The sequence below is a fragment of the Ixodes scapularis genome, unplaced genomic scaffold, assembly GCF_016920785.2.
Source record: "Ixodes scapularis isolate PalLabHiFi unplaced genomic scaffold, ASM1692078v2 PGA_scaffold3__209_contigs__length_174095766, whole genome shotgun sequence".
Classification (NCBI taxonomy): Eukaryota; Metazoa; Arthropoda; class Arachnida; order Ixodida; family Ixodidae; genus Ixodes; species Ixodes scapularis.
The window spans coordinates 9,474,217-9,498,785 of record NW_024609868.1 but is presented as its reverse complement, the minus strand read 5'-3'; the positions used below and the strand labels follow the sequence as shown (position 1 = coordinate 9,498,785).

At 45.8% G+C, this 24,569-nt stretch overlaps 1 protein-coding gene across 2 annotated transcripts in view; it reads right to left on the bottom strand.

The window, feature by feature from the left end:
- LOC8053511 (sulfhydryl oxidase 1) overlaps positions 1-24,569 on the bottom strand; it is a 72,942-nt gene that overhangs the window by 43,228 nt on the left and 5,145 nt on the right. For both annotated transcript variants that reach the window (XM_042292240.1, XM_029967762.4), the window contains exons 2-5: positions 17,926-18,026; positions 16,936-17,102; positions 15,110-15,206; positions 14,369-14,544 (exon numbers count right to left, since the gene is read on the bottom strand). In XM_042292240.1, coding sequence (XP_042148174.1) covers positions 14,369-14,544; positions 15,110-15,206; positions 16,936-17,102; positions 17,926-18,026 — 541 coding nt within the window. The remainder of the gene's footprint in view (positions 1-14,368; positions 14,545-15,109; positions 15,207-16,935; positions 17,103-17,925; positions 18,027-24,569) is intronic.

The window sequence follows — 24,569 nt, the reverse complement described above, 5'->3', positions numbered from 1 at the left end:
ACTGTTTTCGACGCAATGCCGCTCACCGCCCAACAAGTGGCGAGGGTCCTCACGGCAGTTATCAACTACACGCTCTCGGGGTGGCCAAGAAAGTATCCTGAAGAAATGCAAGCCTTCTTTGTGCGTAGGGACGAGCTGTCAGTGGAAGGAGGATGTTTGACTTGGGAACATCGGGTCATCATCCCCAAGACCTTGCAAGCACACGTGCTCACTCTACTACATGAAGCCCACCCAGGTATGACTCGGATGAAAATGTTAGCTCGGTCTTACGTTTGGTGGCCTCTTCTCGACAAGGAAGTGGAAGACACGGTTCGCCTTTGTCGTATTTGCCAAAGCGTCCTCCCAGCGAAAACTCCCGGTCCACTGCAGCCGTGGCCCTATCCGACCAGAGTGTGGCAACGCGTTCACGCGGACTACACAGTCAAAGATGGAGTTAACCTGCTCGTGCTGGTCGACGCTTACTCAAGGTGTATCGAAGTTTTTTGCATGAGTAAGACGACAAGTGCACAGACAGCCCAGAAATTAGACACACTCTTCGCAGCCAACGGCTATCCGGAGGAACTTGTAACTGACAAGGGCCCACAGTTTACGTCGGACGAGTTTCAAGAGTCCCTACAACACCGTAATATCAGGCATACGAGGACACCTCCCTACCACGCTGCATCGAACGGGGCCGCTGAAAGACTGGTGCGAACCACGAAGACAGCGCTGCTCAAGCAAGTTCTTTGCGACAACTCAGCAGGAGTGAAGCGCACAACACAAGAGCGCCTTAACAATTTCTTGTAGTCGTACAGGTGCACGCCAAACTCAGTGATGGCAAAAACTCCAGTGGAGCTCTTCCTAAAGCGAGTGCCTCGCATAAAGTTGTCTCTGCTCAAGCCATGCTTTGCAGGTGACATGGCAGACCGTCAACAAAGGAGCGCCGACCAACTCAACCAGCAAAGAGGGCCAGCGGAGTTCTTCGGCGTCAATGAGAAGGTTTACGTCAAAACAACGCGAGGCGAAGCCGAATCATGGCAGGAGGGAATCGTTGAACAAGTTGTCAGCCCCGCTACGTACCTCGTCAGAGTAAAAGACAATGTGCGATTCACCCATGCTGACCACTTGCGGAAACGATGGTGTATTGCACCGAGACCACCTTTTACACCAGGTCAACACGTTACAGCGATCTCGGACAGCCGACCCGAGGATCAACGCAACCCTTGGAAGAACAGCCAGCCAACAGAGGCCAGTTCTGCAGTTGAAGAGCTGCACGACTGTGCCCTATCATCAGCACAAGAACCCCAACTTCTCAACAAGGGATCACCATACTCCGATGGCCAAGCTGAAAGCAACAGGAGGTCACCACCAGCAACCTCATTTCAAGGCGTTGCAGACTTCGATGGGGCTCAGGAAACCACTCCAGGAAACGCCGGAGAAGCGACGTCCACCGCCGGAAGGGTTCAAGGAGAAGCACTGGCACCGCGGTGAAGCAACCGCACCCGGCGACTTCCCGACAAGTACAAAGCCGATGATTACAGAGCGAAGGCCAAGTAGCCTAGATTAATTTGCAAAAACCTTTGTTTTGTTAAGGAGGAAAGAGTGTTATGTATTGATAAACACGCTACCCTGACGTCAGCAACATGACGTCATCGCCCTGATAGCAGCGACTATATAAAGAGAGTATGTAACGAATAAACCTTCTTCTTGTTTGATTCGCTCCGACATGAGTCTAGTCTCTGCATCTCGGCCACGATAGAACAGTAACTCTGTAGGCGTCCGCTGGGAGTACTTCCGTCACAGTCAATGGGCCTCTAACTTCTTCTGGGTTTTTGTTGGGACGCTGGTGTGCTTTGGAATGCAGCGCATAACCACTACGTCTCCAACGCTCAGTACTTCCGCTGCGAAGTGAGGCTTGTCGAAGTACTGCTTCCACTTTCCTTGCTGGCTCATTATGTCATTTTGAGCCATCTCTCGAACTTGCTCCGGACGCACCCACTAATCGTTCTCTGCGTTTAGCCATCTGAGGACACTGTTTTGCATCCCTTTTTGGTATCCATGCAGAAGCCTGAAGGGGCTAGTGCACGTTGAGGCATTCTATGCTGTGTTCAGGTAGCCCTCTACCTCATTTGATGTTCTGATCCCAGTCCTATGAGTTGGGTCCTCGATTGTAGCCATAATCCACGGTACCAGGGTTCGGCTTACTCACTCTACCTGGCCGTTAGCCCTTGGATGGTGTGATGAGTTGAGTGTGTGAGCCACACCATTTTCCTGGCAGAAGGCTTCGAAGCTGTGCGATGTGAAACAGGAACCACGGTCCGAAATGATGCGTTTCGGCAGTCCAAACTCTGCGATAAAACTTTGCATGCACCACAGTATACATTCCTTGCCAAAGTATCTCGCACAGGGTAGAGGAGTACAAACTTGGTCAGATAGTCCACCAGCACATAAATCTATGTGCTGGTGTACATGTGGACCAGCATGGTCCACATGTACAACTTGGAATAGCCTCTTCTCAGGCAGTATCAAGAGCAGAAGTTCAGGCTTCTTCCCCCGTTGTACCTTCGTGATCAGACACTGGAGACACCTACAGATGTGTTGGTGTACTTAGCGCTTCATCCGAAAAAAACAATAGAGTTCCTTGATTTTCGTCACAGTTCGGTCTGTACTGAAATGTCCCTGCAAGTCGTGAAACTTGACACACAGTGTTTTAAGCATGCTCTTAGGCATCACGAAAAGGAGTCGTCTGTCTTCTTCCACATAAAACAGCTTTCCATCCTTCAGTCGTAGGTTGTTGCAGGGCCATACCCAGGGGGAGGGTTTCGGGGTTCGGACCACCCCCCCCCCCCCCCCCCCCCCCAAATATATTCAAGCCCCCCCCCCTCCCTGTTGGCTGGGGAAGGGAGAAGCGATGGGGGGGAAGGGAGGAGCGATGGGGCGCATTTCGAAAGAGGCCCGGGGTGGCCTCGATTTCGCTAAAGTCACTGGATCGGGAAACCCAGTGGGGGACCCAGTGAAGTTCCAGCGATGCTGTTAGGGGTGCACGTGTGCCTGTATATACAACCAACACTCCTTACTATTATTGCTAACCAGAAGCACGTGAATTCCAGCGCGTCTTCGCCGCACCCCGAAAACCACAACGCACCCGGCCCACGACCGGTCTTTTCGGAACCACTCCGATAGCGCCCTCCTGTTTTCCTCTCTCATCCAAGTGCCTGGGTGCCATCCCCCTCGGCAGAAGATCCCCGAGCGCCTCGCTTCCCCATCTTCATACCACACTCCGTTCCACCGCACAGTGAAGTATAGCGGATGCTAGAGATTGTCTTCGCCAATGGAGGGCTGAGAGAGAATCATATGACCTTAAGCTTCGCATAGCACACCAAAGAGGGTAAGGTGACACTCGGAGCTGGATTGGCTGGGATGGCTCGTAGCGCCCTCTGCAGTCCATTATAAGGTGACTCAGAGGAAATGTTCGCTCGAGCAATAAACAGGTACGTTTGAGGGAAGCTCGTATCGGTTCTCTGTTCGTTAGTCCAACTTCCCAGAATACTGCGAGCGTGCAACGCCTCAGGGGCTTTGGGGGGCCCGCCAAGGGTATGGTCCGTATGAGGTGTTTCGTGCGGTGAAAAGAGGATGGAAAAAGAATGACTAAAATTCGTTCCGAGCTGTGTCTGTAGTCGCAGGGGTTCCGAGTGACACCGGACCCTGCGGAGGATGCCCGGGGCTGTGGTTAGAGAGCTGGGTCAAGTATGGCTGTATATATTTTTCTTGTTCTCTTACCCTCGGTTTCCTCTCACCCAAGTCATCTTACTGGGGCGGAGTTTGGGCCAATAAATAAATTTTGTCATAAGCTGGAAGTAAGCTTTGAAACAATTCACTTCCGCTGTGATGGTGCATGTGAAACATTTTGTCACTTGCCATTGTTAATTATAGGTCGATTACATGCTTGTTTTTAAAAAAGGAAATACAAAAAAAAGCCATTTAAGATTGGCCACCGTGTTCCAGAAAACTCCCTCCAAAGAAATTTTCTGTGTACGGCCCTGGGTTGTTGACCTTAACATGTTTCTCTTTGGTCCTTTTCTTGATTGGCTTCTCGAGAACCTATGCGAGATTAGCCAAGCCTGCATTAGATCGCTGGATGACCAACTTGGTCTTCTAAACCTAAGGCGAGGCACACTTCAACCCTGGTTTCAACGACCTCATCAAGGGTGCCCTCCAACGCCCCTACGGGTTCACGACTCCGGTAGTCCAAATGAGCCATTTTCTCACCTGCTCGGTGCTTTGCCTCGAACCCATACTCCTGTACGTAGTAATTCAAACCACTTTGCTTTTTGTGGTTTAAATCTTGTGTGCATTTTTAGGTACACGATTGCTTGACAATCTGTTACCAGAGGGAACGGAATGCCTAGAAGCAATGGACAAAGTCTTTCCATACTCCAGACCAGGGATGGGCAGTATTTCAAATACTTTGTGTATTTTGCATTGGTATTTAATTACAAATTGAGTAATGTATTTGCGTGTGTATTTAAATACTAAAACGTCGGTATTTCAAATACAATTGTAATTAAATACAATTTTGTGGGCGAAAATACATCTCTCAAAATCATTGTCACTGTCCAGAGCAGGAAGAAAACTACGTTCTGCACCAAATGCAGTGTCTCTCAATCAAGCACAAGCGTTTAGTGACTTTGTGATTACGCTACTAGTCCAGGGCAAAAATAGTGACAAAATCGACATTCACAGGCAGACTGGCTAAATAAGTGAATGTGACAACTTGTGATGCTTTCCAGCCTGATTTCCATCCACAGTTTCGCCTGGAACATTCTAAATGCGCGGGTCGTCCAGATTTTCGTAACTGGTGCAAGTTGCAACAATAAAAAATTCTCTAAAAAAGCTGCATGAAGCTCTGTACTTTTTTCACCTATTACGTCCAAGCTTATTACATTTTTTTGTAATTATATTTCTATTACGTTACTAGAGCCTCGCACACTAACTCCTGAGTGTGCAATGCAAAATTAAAATGAGATTCCCAGAAACCCGTAGCAGGTGCCCTGAAGTCGCTGACGCAAATTTTGAGGAATGTATTTGGAAAAGTATTTAGAGAAGACCAAATATATTTGGTTGTATTTGTATCTTGTAATTAAATGCTTTTTTAGAAAGGTAATTAGATTTGTAATTAAATACATTTTTGACGAAGTATTTTGTACATATTTGTATTTCGATACATATTTGCATGTATTTTGCCCATCCCTGCTCCAGACTATTGCCATCAGCTCTAGTTTTCCTGCATGGAAGTTCTTCTTGGCATCAGTGGTGTGCTTACATACACAAAACACCAGAGCCAGCATCCTGACTCGTCTTGCTGAAGAATCATTCCTGCAAGTCCATGCATGCTTACGTCCGTGTGGAGTTCATTTGGGGCCGAAGGGTCGTACAACTTCAGTATCAAGAGTTCTGTTAGCTCTTTTCGGAGCTGGTAGAAAGCCTCCTGTTGCCCTACTCCCCATGTAAGCTTTGCGTCTTTCCTGGTCAGACAAGTAAGGGGTTCTGCCTTCAGGGCATAGTGGGGAATGAACCGTCTGAAAAATCCTGTCAGGCCAAGAAATCTCCTGACCCCGTGAACGTCGGTCGGCGGGCTAATTTCCAGTATGGCTCGTTGCTTCACTTCTCCTGGCTGCAGGTAGCCCTTCACGATCTTGAAGCCTAATTAATCAAGTTCGTCACTTCCAAACACACACTTGGATAGTTTCAGAGTTAGTCCAGCAGCCCGCAGAGCATCCAGGACTTGTTTGAGCTGAACCAGTAAGTCCTCCCAGTCCTTGGCTGGAATCAAGTCGTCCATGTAGCACAATGCTAGTGTGTTGCGCAAAGTCCCAAAGACTTTGTTCATTAGACGTTGAAATACAGTCGGATTGTTTCTGAGCCCAAACATCTTACATTCAAACTGCCCAGTTTCATCAAGCGTGGTGACTGCAGTTTTGGCCTTTGATTCCTCACTGAGTGGAAGCTGGAGGTATCCGTTTGCACAGTCTAACACGCAGTACATTCGTGCTCCGGACAGTCGTTGCAGCTGGTAGTCAATATTTGGTAATGGGAAGTGCTCTGGCAGTCTGGCTTAATGAGCCATCGATATTTTATGACAACATGATTTTTTCAATTTTTCTTTTTCAGGAGTAGCACTGGACTAGCATATGGCGACGTTGTTTTGGTGACGATACCAGTCAGCTTCCACTCTTTGACAATTTTCTGGATCGTTTCCCTTTCTGCTGCATTAGTCTTGTACGGTTTTGCAGCTGACTGGGGTACCTCCAGGTTTCTCCGTCATGGTCACTCCAGTTGGTTGCAACACCCCAACTCAGAGAGATTCAGTGTGAAGCAGTCCCTATACTCATTCAGCATTTTCAGCAGTGCATCCACTTGCTGTTCATTGATGTCCTTTCCAACATCCAGCAAGCCACAATCGATGGGCTCTCGCTGAGGCACAGTCCTCACTGGGGTTAACACTTCGCTCCCACAGAGTAATTCAGCATAACCGAACACTTCCCTTGAGCAGCTGTTGGTCTTCATCCTTGTCGTTCAACACGGGTATCTTAACCTTTCCGTGTTCGATGTGAAGCAGCATTCCCTTGTCAGTACCACTAGGTACAATGAGACTTCCTTCACTCTTACCAGTTTCCACTGTTACCCAACACACAGTTCTTTTGGGTAGAACCATGGTTTCCTTGACAAGCAGTGGTTCTTTGGAAGGCTTCACCTGGGAAAGATCTATGATACAAAACGGAAGATCATCTCGGTAGCCAATCCTGAGCTCATCTCCCATGCGCAGGTATACAATGTGGTCTTGCTCCGTCCAGGTCCTACTGACCAGCATGTCCACAGGCAAGGCACTGTCGTTGAAAATTATCACCTTGACCTTGTGGCGTACCTTGTCATCGATTTCTATGTCGACCTCCAAAGTTCTGATTAACCGCACTGTAGACGTGTCAGTGTTCCCAAATCCATACAAGTCTTGGGCCTTGCACACAACTTGTAGGTTCTAGCTTGGCACAGTATGGCCATAGTAGCTTTGCGCCATAAAGCCCGTAATCAATCAACAACTTGTAGGTTGCACTTTTCAGGCGCTCGATGGCGCAATATACAGTCTGAACTTCCAGGGTCGATCATCACCGAAAGCTGGTGAGTTCCATTGATAAGAGCAGCCTTCAGGTATTTCGCTGGACCACTGTCACTTGTTGAACTCTGATTCCTCACAAAGTTGCCAACAGGGTTTGTTGCTGGGCAGTTTCTTGCCATGCGTCCCTGCTTTCCGCAACTGTAGCATTTTCGCTCGGCTTGAACTCGCGTGGAGGATTCTGGTGTTTTCCTGCGTGGTCCACCAGCACCTGCCTGATCCGTCGGTTGGACCATGTTGCTTCCTTGACTCAATGAGCCTCTGGCCACACTCCTTTGATCTGCGAGGCATATGCCAGTAGTTGTTTGCTTGGTTGGACGAGCAGTAGCCCATGATCTTGAGGTTGATGGCCAGACGCGAAGTGTCGTTGCACCTGGATCACCGCTGTGTGGCTTGCCCCTTGGAGTCGTCTGGATCCTTGCTCTCCAGCCTTTGCAAATCTGCCAACATTTCATCCTCGTCCCTGTGCTCCTTTGCCATCATGGAGATGCACGTGTCTCTAGACCGCAGCCCTACCAAAACTTGCTCCTTGGTATCTTGCATACCAAGGTCCAATTCCTTGCACAAGGTCTTTTCGAGGAAATAAGCCGTGGTGGACTCTCCCCTCATCTAGATTCTCTCCTGCATCTGCTTCCATTTTTCGGCTCTGCTTGTTTGGTTCACAAAGGTTTTTTTAAAGGCAACCCTGAAGCCCTCCCACGTGGTAAGGTCTTCGACACGGTCCTGAAGCCAAAATCAAGCAGGTCCCTTCATGTGGAGGCTGGTGTTCTCCAGCCTGAAGCTGTCCGGTCAGCCGTGCAGAACCAACATGAAGTCTATACTTTTCAGCCACGCCCCGGCCTCGGGTGAAAAGCCTTCACCATCGAAGTCGTGAATAGCCTCACTGAGGTCCGGCATAACATGGAACGTTTCTGGTTTCCTCTCAACGAGGTTGAGTAACCTTCGGTTTTGTTCCAGCAGTGCTTGCATTATTTCATGGTTTCCGTCGCCATCTGCCATCTTTGGGGGCTGTCTAGGCGTCTTCCTAAACATAAGAGTTTTCTTCTTCGGCTAAGCGTCTAGGCTTACAGGCGTTACACAGAGCGTCCGCACGCACGGTCTTCCCCATGAGGCAGCACGAAGACTCACGTTTCCGCCGTCGGTACTGCACGAAGGCGGTACACGTTCACAGAGCGTCCACATGCACGCAGTCTCCAGGCAACACGAAGAGCCATCTTTCCACGGTCACTACCTCACGACAACGGCATGCGCTCAGCACAACCCATTGCATCAATTGAAAAGTCAGCAAGCATCACCGTTGACGCAATCCAAAGACGTCGGCTACTAGGATCGCTTCACCACGAAGGTTTCGGTCAATCCCACTTCTGAGATGTTGGCTTTTCCTCCGATTAACGAAACTTTTAGGAAAATTAAAAGACTTTAATACAGGAAAGTAAAATTAAAAGTTACACATGCGGCAATGCACACTCGCTTGCCGCCATGTTCACCCGCATCTCTGGCTCTCTCTGCGCAATGTTGCCTCTCTTCGTTTTTGGATATATGTAGCTAAGATGATTATAGCATAGCTACTAACAAAAAAGGCATTGCTGCAGTAAATACGGTCAGACATTTTTATAACAACGTCGGCAGGGACAGCAAAATTTTTCGTAGTACACGTAACTTCGTTGTAGTAATTGGGCGATTACGAAACCGATTACGCAAAACTGAATTTGTGCTATTAAATATTGACATATCTGTGCGACATCCGAGGTGAATTAAGAAACAGTACAGGACCAAATAGAGCATGAGCGACATCAAAAAAAGCTCAAGGTGCACCTAAGCACTTCTTATGAGTTGTGAATGCGAAAGCATGTATGCCGTTCTTTTGCTCCCTTATTTCGTCTGCAGCGTATTTGCGTCGACGGCAGAGCAGCGCGCTCTGCCAGCGCGGAGAGGGTGCCTCTCCTCGCCGCTCTGACGTTAGACGTTCCAAGCAAGCTGCGCGCTGACGGACACGCAGCACCATGGGGTGGCCGTTGCTGCAACTGACGCGCAGCGGCCAATGCGAGTCTCGTCCACGCGTGCCAGCCAATGGGACCGAAGCCAAAAATCCATCAGCTTAACTCCGCTCCTTTGAGATTGGCAATGATGTGATTAGCCTAAGCCGTTTTAGAGCACCTTTCGGAGCAGCCAAAACAGTGTTTTGGAGCAGCAAAAGTGGCTTTTGGAGCAGATATTCTTAGAAAAATTAAATTATTTGTTTTAAGTGCTGGACAAAGGAAGGGCACTTTGCTCGCCACAATAAACAAATTATGGTCAAGTTAAACGACCTGGGAGTCTTTCAAGATGTTAGCTGAAATGCCAATGACACGACATATTTGGCAATGCTTCAGTTAAAGGATACATATATATGTACCCGCTATAGATAAATAAGAACCAAACTACACATATTAAATTTATTTGAAAATGACACAGCTTAGCAGTAAATATGAAAGCATAAAGTTCACTAGTTATATAATATTATAAATTGAAGCAGTATCCTGCTGATGAAACACGTAACCACTGCGGTGCAATACGAAAGTGTACATATGAAAAAGGTGCAGTGCGACTGGTGGGTGCTTTTCCTTTTGCATGTTGAAAATTTCTGCAAGGTCGCTGCAAGCGTCGCTTAGCTTTCGGCAAGTAATGAATGTCCACTTTCAATGTCTCCAAAGAGACGTTGAGACATCCCACAAGTGTACAGTGCCGTAGGCATTGCCGAGCAATTCCAAAACATCTCCCACCGTTTTACTGTTTCCCGACATGCCAGATTTTCGTCAAAAGCAAGCAAATGTAAAGCAATGGATTGCAAGCGTCCCGGCTGGTGCCTCTGTCGTGCAATAATGTTCGCATGCACGCGAGGGCAACTTTGGCAGCTTGCAGTTTCACGCGCTTTGTTGTGCGAGCGGAGATGGCTGTTCGATCAAAACCGAAACTCTGCCACTCCACTCCGTCGCCCTCTGGTCCCCAAAATTGTATGCAAAATGTAATGGTCCAGCGTACGACAAAAAAACAAAACACAGTCCAGCCGCATGTGCTTGCCAGGCCAGTAGGCGAGGCACAAGCTAATTTAAAAGGTTAAAAAGCACAAACAAAACAAAAACAATAAAGCTAATCACAAAAAAAAAAAAAAAAAGAACCTGAGCGCATTAAGCACTAATGCAAGACATCGCGAGTCAGGGTCAAAACGTTATTGGAGCGCTTTGTGCAACAACTGAACTCGAGATAAACAAGCGCGCTGTGCGGGTTCAGCGTGCAGACATTGCCTTTTTTGCTTTAGCTAACTTGTCTTAAACTTTTCCTTTGCAACAGACTTTTCACGTACCAGGGTCCCTCTTAAAAGAAAGCCCACCGAGAGAAACCTAGGTAATTAATACTTCGACACAGCAGTCTTTGAGTTAAAGAGGAGATTTTGTAGTAGCGTATAATTTAAACAAGGACAGTATTGCTGATTACCTTGCAGCGGTCCTTACGTTTCAGTTTAGAAAGCGCCATATCTGCACCAATGTGTGGACGGGAACAACCGACGTCATGCAACCACGGTGACTGGTGGGCAGGGACCAAAAATAGCTTTGCCACGGCCGTTTCTTTCAGAAGCGAGTGCTTCAGATCACAAAGTAACTCCCACCGCCCAAAAATGTGCTTTTGTTTTACAACACGACGGCATGGCTGGTACCCAACAAGCTAGTGTCGGGGCGTCCGCACACGTTTGCATCTATTGTTAAATTTTTTTTTTAAAGGATGTGAGACGAGACTTACGTGAGTGCGAAATGAGAAACGGCGAGAAAAACCACGCAAGACCGGATGAACGATTGGTGCAGCATACTTTCTTCGGGCGGCCGCTTGCGCCACCTAGCTCGCGCATGGTCAATTACGGTACAGTATAGACCACTTACAACGTAACCGCTTATAGTGCAGGACCGGGTATAACGAGGTTTTTTTAAACCACCGGTTCGCCTCCCATAGAACTCCATGTAATTACATACCGCTTAAAACGCAGGCGCGCGACGGGAAATACCGGTTATAGTGCGGTTTCTGGCACAGCCCGCCGACCGTGCCGACGACCGGAGCAGCAAGCACGCTTGCCTGTGCGACACTAGATAACGGCGCTGACGGCGCGAGCCGCAAGCGTTGCGCAAGCGGCACTCGCGGGGCAAGGAGGGTGCTCGAAGAAGCGGGAGAAGCGTAGAGAGAGGCTTAGTTGCCCTAGCGACGGAGGGACGCACGCACGTGTCGTTCACGTGCGTGCGTCCCTCCACTGCGTTGGAAACCAACAACCGCAACGACAGGAGAAGTGTTCGCGCGCGTTGCATGCCCGTCGCGGGCCGGCTGCTTCTATCCGCGAACAAGGCGTCGGTTGTGATCAACGTTGTGATCGTCGTCGTAGACGGCGTTCATCTCATCGTTCCGCGTAAAAGCGCTATCCTTGACTGTGAATTTTCGTCGTGTGTCGCTATGATAACCCGGCACGTATTAGAAGAGAATTAAGATCCACCTACTCGAGCGGCGATGTCGTGGCGGCGCTCTCAAGTCGGCAGAAACGCCCGTGTCGTCGTGTTTGTTTACTTCGACTACAGTGGTGATTTCTAAGCATTTGTGTCCTCGAACATCGCCCGGATTTCTTTTTTGGCGCATTTCATGCGTGTGCTCAAGTGCAAGGTATTACTGGCGCGTACCGTATGAAGGATGCGAATTTTCACGCGTTTTCATCTCCGGAGAAAAGTGATTAGGGTTAGCAATCCTGAACGCTCGCAACATCCGTCCGCAACCCGCGACGCCGCTAACAGGCTGCGCCAGGCAAAAGCCGCTCATTTGTTTCAAAATGTGTGACACACTTGAGAGAGAAGTGTACTAGTCTGGTGAAATAAAGACTTTCCTCAAACTAAGCTTTATTTTTCATCTAACATAAAATAAATTCTTTTACAAAGGTAAGTTGTCTGATGGCATGTATTTTGACCTGAAAAATTGATGTTTTGGTTATAGTGCGGTACCGCTTATAGTGCGGATTTTCGCGACTCCCGCGACATACGTTATATGCGGTCTACACTGTACTCAGTTTAGTTTCGGTTTTGAAAGGCGACCGAAATTGGTCCTTTGGCGCAGGCTTGGCACGATGACCCATATTTTGGCGAAATGTAGCAGGATGTAGCAGGGTTAGCCCCTTGGCGCAGTTTGGCGCAATTGGCGCAGCAATCACATCACTGGATTGGGGAATTTAGGTGCCGTTGGCTAGCTTTTCGCGTGGTTTCATAGCTGGGAGCTGGCTTCCCTTGGAGAAAGGATTTAAGGTGCCGTTTGGCGAGGTTTCAAAGCTGATGACGTCAGCTCACTTCATAAGACCAGTTAATGCTTTCGCATTAAAACTAGGTTTTGTACATTGACGACTGACTTATCAAAAGGGGGAATGGTGACCAAGTCCACAAGCAAATCGCAGCCCGGAGCATGTGGGGCGAAAGCTTGCACTGCATTACCTAGGCATCTTAGGCCCGATTACCTCTTATTTTTTTCTAAATAAAAAATTGCATTGTTAGGCGTTTGTGCGCACACCGCTGCATGACGCAATTTAAAGACACCAGGCTAGCAGTGGTACCGCCAGTACCTCCAGTGGCAAAGTATGTCATCTACAGCCGAGACACCGGGTGCTCCTTGCTGCAGTCTAATTTCCTGCTGTCCAAACTTCCACACAACGAACTTAACTGACTTATCAGAATATGGATCACTACAATCACTAAACCACCGACATCGACCCTCAATCACGCAGCGAAGACGTTTGCTGGCAGTGTAAGCGTGGCCTTTCCTGGGCGGTGGCTTGCGCCGCCACGTGTCATTCGAATGAGGCTCTCAAAGCAGCTGTGCTGCTCTCAATCGTGTGTAGTCACTACATGGCATAGGAGCGAGCACGGAAGCACACGGCAGCATGCCAGAATCGGCCACGCACTCGGCACGCGACAGCTGCAGTGAGCGGCGCAGCAAGGATGGGGAGAGGCGCAAAGCCAAGCCGACTGGGCTCTTTTTCAGATCTGTCTGGCACACAAAGGGGCGTGCGCGTTTCTTTTTGAGCGGCACGACTGATTTTGCTTAGATTTCAGTGTTACGGGTAAAGTCACGAATCATGTCTCCTCGACTGCATATTATCGCTCCAAGGCGGAACAATTTGGGACTCTGATCGAGCAAGGTTGGGAATCTCGGATCCTGACGAAGGTCGGTGCGACGGTCGAACGAATGCCAAGACAGCATAAAGAAGTTGCGACTGCTGATGAAAAGACGTTTAAGTTTTTTTTTATATATATACTCTCGTTTGTTAGGGGGTCCTTTCAGATGTGTTGACATACATGCAAATAAGAGAATGAATGCCTGCGTTGCCCGGACAGAGCATTGAAAAATATCTCATCTTGGAGTGGCGGTGGTAGCACATGGCAAAGGCGCGGCACTGCCTCTGTAGCGCTGGTTCCATCGCTGCCACGCTGGTCGCGTGCTCTTGGTTTTGGGTCTAAATAATTTGCTAGTACGCAACCTTGTGTTTAGATGGTACTATCTGACTATGTTGCAGCGCATATTATGTGACTATGTTGCTGTGCACAGGCTTTCTATGCAGCACCATAGTCATGTAGCACCATCTAGATACAGGATTGCACTAACAAATTATTTAAACCCAAATCTGAGAACGCGCCACGCGGCGCAGCGGAAGCGGTTTCAATCGTCACCACCGCCACAATATTTTTCTCATCTGTGCCCAAAACTTCAGCACGACAATTTACATGAAATCAATTATTTTTCACATAGAAAGTTTCGTAATACCTGTCATTTTGCTTCGTGAAGCCGAAAAATTGCTTCGTTAAACAGAAATATTTGTTAAACTAAAATTCATTGTAATTGGAGAAACATACTGAACGCATACGAGATTGGCCGGGAACTTATTTTTGCTTCGTTAAACGGGCGTTTTCGTAGTAGAGCCATTTGTTATAAAGGCGTTTGACTGTATCTAAATTCATATGGTGAATACTATTCCCTTTGGCAAGGCTGACCACACCAGAAAGAGTCTCCACCAAGTCTGAAGTTGACAATGAAGTATGAAAGCTTCAGAAAGACTGCCTTACTTTTGATCTAAGGCATGGCTCCTGGAGCATAAAAAAACACTTTCCTACGAAGCTTAAAATGGCAAAGAGCTAAGAATTTTTTTTTTCAGGAGAGGAAGCCAACCTCAGGAGAAACTTAGCCTTGCTGTCCCGCAGTACAGTGTAGATGATGGCCTGGGTGGTGGAATTGTCTGGCTGACTTCCAGCTTCAGACAGCTCCCAAAGGAGGGGGCTGCTCGGTGACGGATTCACCAGGTGCCACACTCGACAGTGGGGGTTGCCCGACAGGTCCAAGGTCACCTGTGAACACCAGATGGTGACACAATCAACAATCATGTTCAGGCCTGTCACACCCCCTAGCACTGCCTCGCGATGACACTGAGTAGTGAAATGTGCAAAGGGTCCATGAAGAATGTGCTTGCAATGAGGTTCGTAAGGATGGAAGCTTGGGTGAGTTAGTGATTCAACTTTTCAGCGCATGAGACGAGGACCAAACGAGGGACACACAAAGTGACAAACACAACCTCTCCTTATTCTCTTTTACGCACTCAGTGAGCCCAACTGAGCAGTTGGGCTCGCCAGATGATAATTCTAACTAATCCGAATGTTTTCTCGACTGACACTCACTGCACCGCATAGATGGGACCATTCATTTGCACAAGGAAGAGCTAGCGAGCTTAAATAAAAACAAATGTGTGTTTCATTCTTGAGAAGCACCAATTAGTTGAAGTGGAAAACTCGTTTCATGGTCTCTCTAACTTCAGGAAGAGTGCAGGGTAACAGCCAGAGGTGAAAGCAGGGTTGTGACCTCATCAACGACCTTGCACTGTCATGCTGCAAGCTGTAGGTGCCAAGGGAGCCATACCTCTTGCCCGACGAGGGATGCTTGAGATTCGAATACGATCACCATTGTATGAACCTGCTGCGGCACCCTGTTCCAGAGTTGGGCCAGGCTCACCTCACTGAAAGCACCACCACAGCAGTGTGAGAAAATTTAGGCACGGCCTCTACATAAAAAAAAAATAAAAGAAAAACAATTCTGAACAACAACAAAAAAAAACATCCAGAGCCTATGAATGATTTGATAAGCGACTACGTCCATAATAAAAACACAATACTACAAAATACAATAAAACCAAAAGACACATTGCATAAGGTTTCACACATACCACTCTGCATTCTATACTGTACCCTTTCTAATCTAGGAAAAGCAGTAAGGACCAAAAATAGTAATCTCGGTTTCCAATAACGCCGGCAGAGTGACACTCTGCAATTGTGCTAGTTTTCTTTCTAAAAAAAATTCAGGAACCAAAATATGCATTTCAAGTAACCGCTATGAACTTGCATGCTTAAAAAGCTCAACTTGCGTCCAATAGGTCCAAAGGTTTTCTTACCTTCAAAAAGTCTTTCTGCCCTTTAAAAAGTTAGGACATGCCAAAAAATAAAATAGAAGACAACTCTACTGCAAGGACCCATTGCATGTTCCTATAATCCTGCTAAAGTTGTTTTGATAATGGCGCTATAGTTTCGTGGATAAATCGATTTATATACGGGACCCTCGCATCTACCCGATTCGAAAATGCTTTCGTGTCTGTTGGGTCGGTGATGTCATCTGCGGACGGCGTCCCCTGGCACGCACTCGCAGACTTGGCTCTCTCGGCACCCTGCGCTTCAGCTTCAACGTTTACCTTCCGCATTACAAGCGTGCGGTTTCGAGTTGGCGACGCCTACGGCATCACTCGCTCTGTCGGAGTTTTTGACACTTATCACAGCGGCGATGAGAGTTATAATATCAAAAGATGCTGGAAGCTGGTCGTTTCGACTTCAACCGGCTCGTGACTAGCTCCAGCGATAACGATGAGACAGTCACCGACAATCACGGACAAACTCGCCGTCGCCCGCGAGAATCGCGCCTGTGCATGCAGAGTGGAAGGTCAAAGGACAAGGGGACGAGAGCGAGAGTACTCTTTGGAGTAGCCGAGTAGCTTGAGAGTGTGCGATTGTACCAGGGTGCGACAAGCTTGGGCAAGCACGGAGGAGCCTAAAATAAGAGTGTTCAACTAAATATGATAATCACGCAGTTTATAAACACCATGGTGTGACTAACTTGAGCAGCAGGGCCGTAACCAGGGGGGGGGGTAGGGGGTCCTGACCCCCCCCGAAATTTTTTTCTGGGTACGGCCCTGGTCGGTGCACTTGCAGCCAGCCGATTTTAATCTCCACCTATGCGCACGCGCAGTGGCACCGGTCGGCTACCGGGTACCAAACCGGGACCGGTTCTTCGGTTTGCTATAACTCTCCATTATATGCCACCGATGCACATGATTCATAGGCGAAAATAAGACAAAATGGCTGCCGTTGTCCCCGAAAAACCCCCCCCGAAATTTTTTTCTGGGTACGGCCCTGTTGAGCAGTGTTGACTGGTCAGCAGTCGAAACTTATCAGCATTCGCAAATTGATTATTGCAATTACTAGAGCTCTAAAACTCGCGAAACTTAGTGTGTATACAAAGAAACCTATGAGCATTCCATTTCAAGAGTAATCTACCTCTTAAATTTTCGTATTCTAACCCCTTTAGGTCTTCCTGGAAAAAGGTGAAAGACGAGCAACAATGCAAGCTGCAAAGCCATAAGCTCGCTTTCCTGAGGACCCAGGTAATAAATCTACACATAATTTATCTGGCAGCAGTACCTGTCGGGTAAAGGGTCCAGGGAAGGCCAGGAAGGGGGCCTGGGGTGAGGACCCGTTGAATGGTTTCCTTGCAACAAAGACAGTGCCTGATGCCGCAGGTTCGTAATGGAACGGTGAGCTTCAATCACCTCGCCCCGGTCCGTACGTGTGGCCTTCGTCCCCAGGAACTGTTGAAAAGAAGGTTGCAACTTTGTACTAACATTCCCACTGTGAACCGCACCACAGCCCAGTACTACGGTATCTTCGTATCTGCGAGCTATTCTTCTTAGCCGCACAGTCAAAGGAACCACGAGTGTGCTCTAGGACGTGCATGCACACCTCTTGTTAAGAAAAAGGGCTCCTTAGACTAGAAAAAAGGACTCCAAGTCATGAGATAAAAAAATATTTGTAGTAGTTTAACGGTAATGTTTAAGAGCAATGAAGTAGATCTCGCTTTGGATGCAGTCACTTGGTTACACTACTTGGAAGTGTCAATCTGACAAATATAGTTGGATAAGACTATGTACCACAGCTTGCAGACTATAGTTAAGGAAGTTCACTTATCTAATTAATTTCCCACCATGAAAACAGCACAATCAAACACACAGGGAAGTATTTTTATCATTTCGTGACATAGTTCTTCCTTTTCTTTGTACTTCATCTCATGAAAAAGTGCCTCCTTGCTTGAGCCCTTAGCTTTGACCAATGTTTTATTGCCATTTTGTGTACTGCTATTTCCTTATTTTTTTTCTTGTTATCACATCCTGTTTACATTGAGTATGATATTACAAAGAGTGGCAGTGCCCTAATAAGAAGATCATTGAGGCATCCAAGAAAATGTGTGGTTCAAATGCACCAGCACACTGTAAATATTGGACAAGGGCCAATTTCTGGAATGATTTACAGGGAAGCACAAAAAAGAAACAGAAGACCTAATGAGACTCAAAAGAAATCATGAGACAGCCATTGTTACATTCCTTAAATCTTTGAAATTAGTAAGGCAGCCCTTACCACGAGAGTTGGAAAAGAGGTGACTTCAAAGAGCCGGCAGAACTTGATGTTTGTCACTTCAGTACAGTCCATAACTGCTAATCCCAGTACTTGCCTCCATCCTGAAATCAAACAATTCCAATCATCACTCATCCTCAAGGCATTTAACACAGCCTTAGATAATCAATGAAGAAACATGCATATTCTAGCGCAAGTGTGGATATCATTGATGGGAAGGCAAATAAGCCCTTAAGATTAGTATTGTGACTAAACGATTTGCTAATTATGAAACAAGTATCCGTTTGTAAATTATACTCATTAGTTTTCCACAGAAAGAAAAAATAAACCATTCAGGAGGCTCCCATGTTTATTTGTCTTCAGATATCTAGTATTTTACCTTTTGAGTGAAGAGTCGCAAATATAATACATCTCTATGGTGGGATCCGACCAACTCGTTGATGGCCAACTTGTCGATCGCCGGTTCGCCGAATAGGCCAATTTGTAATAGGTAATTCGTTGAATGGCAACTTGTTTAAAGGGGGCAATCATCCCAATGTGCGTAGGTTTGGAAATGGCCCGCTCAGCGATGACGGAATATCTTTTAGCGATATACTAAAACTAGGGACAGCACCCTTGTTAGGTTACAAGGCAGAAAGAAAAATCACAAGAGGGCAAAGACAGAAAAGTACCTTGAGACAAGTTGAGAAATGTTCATTTCGGGATCGTCCTTTTGTTTGTTTTTATTTACTACTTTTTTGTAATGAGCTGCCGCAGATTGTCGCCGCCAAGCGGCGTGAACGAGTGGGCCGGGTAGGTTAACACGTGCCTTAGTGATACACATGCGACGTAGGGATCATCCCCCACTGCACCGTAAAAGCGGCGAAAGCTGCAAATTGTTATCTTCAAGAAGAAAGTGCACACTGGAGGTCAATTGCCGTGCGGCGATTTTACGACTTATTATAGGGCAGGATTTGCTTTAAAATTTCAGGACAAAAATGATATATTATGGCTTTGAAACAGTGGCAACCAGTTGGCCTCTCCAACGAGTTTTCCTTCGACGAGTTGCCCTATGACAAATCGGCCTATTCAACGAATGGGCCTCCGACGAGTTGGCTGTCGATGAGTTTGCTTTTGACGGGTTGGCCTGGACCCCTCTAAAGTTGGTGATAAAAGCAGCCTAGTGAATCAAACAAAACAAAAAGTACCACTGTAAACGACTTAATTTTTACAAAGACCTAATTTCCATGAATTTCGCAAATCGCCTACAATTTGCGAAAAATATGCCCCGCAAGCAATTCTGGTAAAATGTAAACAAATTGGAATATGTATTAAAATCCCACCGCGTCACGGAAATTAGAACCCGCGGATTATTCCAAAACTTTAGCTTTGACCTGAACCGCAAAATTTTGAGCCCGCCAAAAATAAGTCGTTTACAGTATGTCTTTCACACCATATATTCACTTTGTAGCTTTCTTCTTAATATTCTTGCTCAACTTATGCCATAGGAACAATACATATATAACAAGAGTGCTAGGGGTATAAGGAGGGTTCTTAGATTTTTGCGGCAGCAACTCAATCTCCATACCCTAAAAATCTAAATTTACAATCATGTGTGGTCCTTTCCTCATTAAATATGCAACCAAACAATGTGACCGCCCCTTTTTCTGAGATACATCTCAGGAAAGAGGTGTGCCCCAATGTTTTGTCGCATCTTTATCAAGAAGAAAGGCCACACATGATTATAATTTTTTGTTTATTTTTTAGGACTGCTTAGGGTGTACAAAACAAGTTATAGTCATAAAAAAGAAATCTATGCACAAGCTTACACCATAAATAGTCATCCTCAAAATCAGCTGTAGTTTACCTTTAAATGTAAGATCTTGCAATAAAAATAGGAAAGTCTCACTTCTCAGTAGCTTTCTGATTTCTGCATTATTTTTATAGTGTATATACTGCTTTATTAAGCAAACTTTTTAATATAGCTGAGAGTATGAATAGTTTCCTTTACATTGCTCTTGTGTTCACAAAGAAACCCCTTTTTTTGAACATCATTTAGATGTGCCATCAAAACACTAGTATTTTGACCCAGAGTTTTTACAGCAGCTTCGACTGTATGCTCTAGCTCTGGAAAAAGCAAATTGCTGCGGCAGAGCCACATCTCACCATACAAATATAAGGGAGGAGGGGCAATACTTGAATAGATTGCTTTAGAAATAAAATTCAATTTGAATACTTTTGCTCCAAAATTAGTTAGCCCTAGTAATTAGAATTACTCGTGCATAAAAGTAATTTGTAACAATTATGCATCACTTTCAGGAAGGAGTGCAATTGCTACCTAAAATTTTTGTTCTCAGACCTGCCTAGTTTCAAGGATGCTAATTTGATCACAATCGTGGGCAATGTAATATACCTGCTCATACCTATAGTCTGTTGCCACTCAAGAAGGCACAGCAAGGGAAAGCCGGGCCGGGGAGGAGGAAGCAGACGAAACGCTGGAGAAGAGGGGGAGAAACCTCCTCCTCTCTTTAGCATTCTGTGTGCTTCCTCCTCCCCAGCCTGCCTTTCCCTCGCCCTACCTTCTTGAGTTGCAACGGACGATAGTTGAACGCCTGTTTAACCATGATTATTTTAAGCTTCTTTCTTTCAAGCTCTACAAGCTTTAAGCAATATGTCTTCTCATACCTGGAGGCTTTTTACTGCTCACACACACAAACATGGAAGAAATGAGCTAATGCCTTCAAGAAGCAGCTGCCCATTGTTGCAAACACCAGGTGTAATGATCTACAGACTTGATGTGGGATAGTTTCTCGACTAAGAATAAGATTTCTCTAATGTTACCTCACAAGGACCGGCAGATGTTGGTGTCTCTATAATGCTGCTAAATTTATCCCTCACGCATGCAAAAGGCGTAAAACTACAGTAAATTTGTTTGGATGTTTTGAACATGTTGTCACAAAGATGTGCAATAAAGGACAAGAGTTGTGTAAACATATGTAGCACTGCATTCATATTGTACATTGTATTGGAACAGTTCACATGTACAACAAGTGTGTAAACAGGTACTGTTTACTCAGCTAAACACACTTGCTTGTGCATGTGGATTTTCTACGGTGTTGTCTTTATATGCATATGCTGTGCTCCAAGGTGACGAATCTTGCTTAGTTTGAGAGCCTGGGGCACCAAAGCCTGTGAAAGGCAACCAAGCTATCCAAGATAAGAAGTTTAAAAGCTAAAAAACACAAAAAATGTCCAAGACAAGGAAAAAAAAAGAGGGCAAAAGGGCAAATAGCACGTAAAAACAGGGACAAAGTAGAAGAAGTTCACACAGGACAAGCGCTGACTCTCAACTAAACTTTAATAAAAAACAAAATCAGCAACACCGAACACATCACGGGGTGGCCGATCGTTACGTGGCTAAAAATGCAATCTCTTTGATGTGTAAATTCAGCGATGTCTGGCAGACGCATTTCGTGCCTTCTTTCTTAATCGCAAAGGCTTTTGAAATTTCTTTAGTTCTTCGACCCCTGCCATTGCAAATAATCTCTCCCTTCCGACTAGGGAAATTTTAGAAGCCTATGCTATTAAAAAAGAAGGTAATGAGTCAGCCAGACGTCGCTGAATTTACACAGCAAAGAGATCGCATTTTTAGCTACGTATTGATTGGTCACCCCACGACGTGTTCAGTGTTGCTGATTTTGTTTATTTATGAAAGTTTAGTTGAGAGTCAGCGCTCGTTCTGTGTGCACATCTTCTACCTTGTCTCTTTTTTGTGCGTTGTTTGCCTTTTTGTCAGCATGAATCAAATACCCTACATTGCCCCCTTAATTCAGCCAATTCGTTCTGGATGAGAAACATTGAGAGATATCACTAAAATCAGCTTCAAGCAGAGATTAACTCTACCCTGACCGCGCCAATAGGCCATCGATCACCGGTGGCCAATGGTCTCCGAGCGCCATCAAGAAATTAACTTTAGTGCGGAGAATCATGTTCCACAATCTCGTGGATAACCAAAGGACTCCAGTTTCAATTTCGACGTGGGCTTGAGCTTTATCACAAGCTGATGGGCTGTCAAAAAAAGTCCTGGGAATGGAGGTGGCACTTATCTAACATGGCTAACTGCTTGCATCAGCTTTCGTAACAAAGATGACATTATTGACATAATTCAACTGTATTGTGGCATATTCTTTTTAGGCCTCAAGAGCTCTGGGGACACTTTGAATGGTGTTATAGGCGTCGCTTAACAGACGTTTGTCGGTAAGCATCACTATAATGTCCAATGCTGTCCGGAGCCGGCATGCACGTTTTATGTTCCCAACAAGGCGGATAAAAATGCTAAATATGAAGAAAGTGCAATCAAGGCTATGACAAAACTAAGGTAGAACATAAAGAAAGCCTTCTGCTGGGGACGGGAGGTGTACTGTCTGTGTGTCCCAATATAAGCACTTCTTCGTTAAAAAGCTAACGTGTTACAGAGATTAACTCTCCGACGAACCAAAAATGACGTCAATACACTAAGTTTCAGAAGTAATAGCCGTCGGTATGGGGCACATTTACTGTATTCATAATCTTTCCTATTTGTTGTTTAATTCGACATAGCTCTAGAAGGTTCGGCGTTTACACGTCTTCCAGACATACATTGTACTTTCAAGAAATAAATTTTTTAAATCTTTTTCCTGTTTTATAACAACCCCTGCTTCTTTTGAGAGCAACTAATTGGTCACATTTTGATATGTCACATTGCTCCATATGCAAGTTAGTTAGGAAAGTAAAAGCGTTTCCACGGAACCTTTGAAAATTTATATTTTTCCCGTGGACAGGAGAGAGTAACGTTAAGAGAGTCAGCTCGGTGACTTAGAATATGGAACATCAAGAAAGCCTTTGAAAATGCCGAGCAACTCAGAGAAATATAAGGCAGAGGCCATCCAGCTTAAGAGAATCAAGGTTGGGCAATATCCAGATACAAAAGTATTGTGATAGTATATTAGGAATACATTTTCTGTTTGTATTTCTCTATCGTGATAGAATCTTTCAACTGAATTTTGTATTTCTGTGTTGAAATACATTTTTAGGTGTACTCCTGGCATCGCTATGCTATCAGGGGCTGATGTATCTTGCTACAATTTTCAAGGAATAGGTCCTCCAAGCAAAAACTCAAAGTGACCTTTGTTCCTTTTTTTTCTTTGATTGAGGGGTGTAAGGTATTGTGAAGGGGATATGTAGGCTTGGCTATCGTGCAGAAAAAGGTTTATTCATTCGGAGCCTCTTGTCTCCGACCATATTTGATCCCCTCATCTATTATGTAAAGATAACAAATGTTTGATGGAACTGCAGGTAGTTGACCATTGTTGTATATTTCGAAAATTGGGGGCACTTCAGGCAAGCACGTCAACCAACACAAAAGAGAATGACGATTCATTTCACTGTGATGTCATGAGACCACTGCTGAAAGAGGCAACCGGACTGGAAAAAGGCATGGCAACGTCTCAACATTATTTGCGATTACATGGAACTGATATAGGTCCATGCGATTTTGCCCTAGAAAGATGAGAGATGCCAAAAACGAAACCATGCTCCAGCCCTGATGGAAACAGTTTTTCAAAAGGTTGAATATTTCTTGCTTCCCTTACAATGCAAAATGTACCTTCTGTGGGAAAGTTATTTCAGGCAGCATCACTTTGCTCGTTGCTAGCTTCAAAAAATATCTCGTGCAATTGTTTACAGTAATGTAGATCAAGCTTCTTTTTAGTTCTTCGTATACACTAGCAGATGCACCAAACCAGTTCTATGAAAAATGAGATTTTGAAGGTTTTTGAGAAAAATGTTTTCCAGTGTCTGATTTTCTGCCTCAGCAAATTGTGTGCGTGTATTTTGCATTTCAAAATATACTTTTTGCAAATTTGAAATGCATTTCTGACACATATGGCAATACTTTACTATAAATGCATTTCAGTATCTGCATTTCAGCTGTCGTTGCATGTATTTATATTTCCAAATAGTAGTAGTTTATAGGGTATTGCTTCCCAATACTGAAAAATGATGCACACTTATGAACATGTGAATACTACGGAAATGCACATCCTCCCTCCCATTAAATTGCTTTAGTGTACTGTGCGCATCACGGTTCTAACATCATTACGAGACAAGAAAAAAATCCCGAAACCACCTCCATCGTCAAACATCAGCAAGGGCCACAAAAAAATTAATAACATTATAAGAGGGAAGGAAAGGCTTTAACAGCAGCCGAGCTTAACGTCTCGGGAATGGTGTACATTGAACGGGAGCGCCACTGCCCCAAATTACCTTTATCTCCCTCACTCTATAGAACAGGGGTGGCCAAGCTGCGGCCTGCGAGCCGCATGCGGCTCTTCGCGTGTTAAAGTGCGGCTCGCGGCTCCCTCCCCTAGCCCTCCCGCCCCCCCCCCCCCCTCCCTCCCCCCGCCACCCCTCCAGTCACACGTGTACTTCCCCAAAAAGAGAAATGGAACGCGTATTACATCGAAAGACAGGTTGCGGTTTGGTAGTCTTGTGCTACTGCTACCTTACGTACAGATAGACTGCTTTTGACTCGGATAGATTGAAAGTAGTTTGAGTTTCGTTTATTGCTCTATAGAAAAGTTTGCCCCTCCCCCCCCCCCCTTCCACGGCTCTTGGAAGTTTCGTGGTTT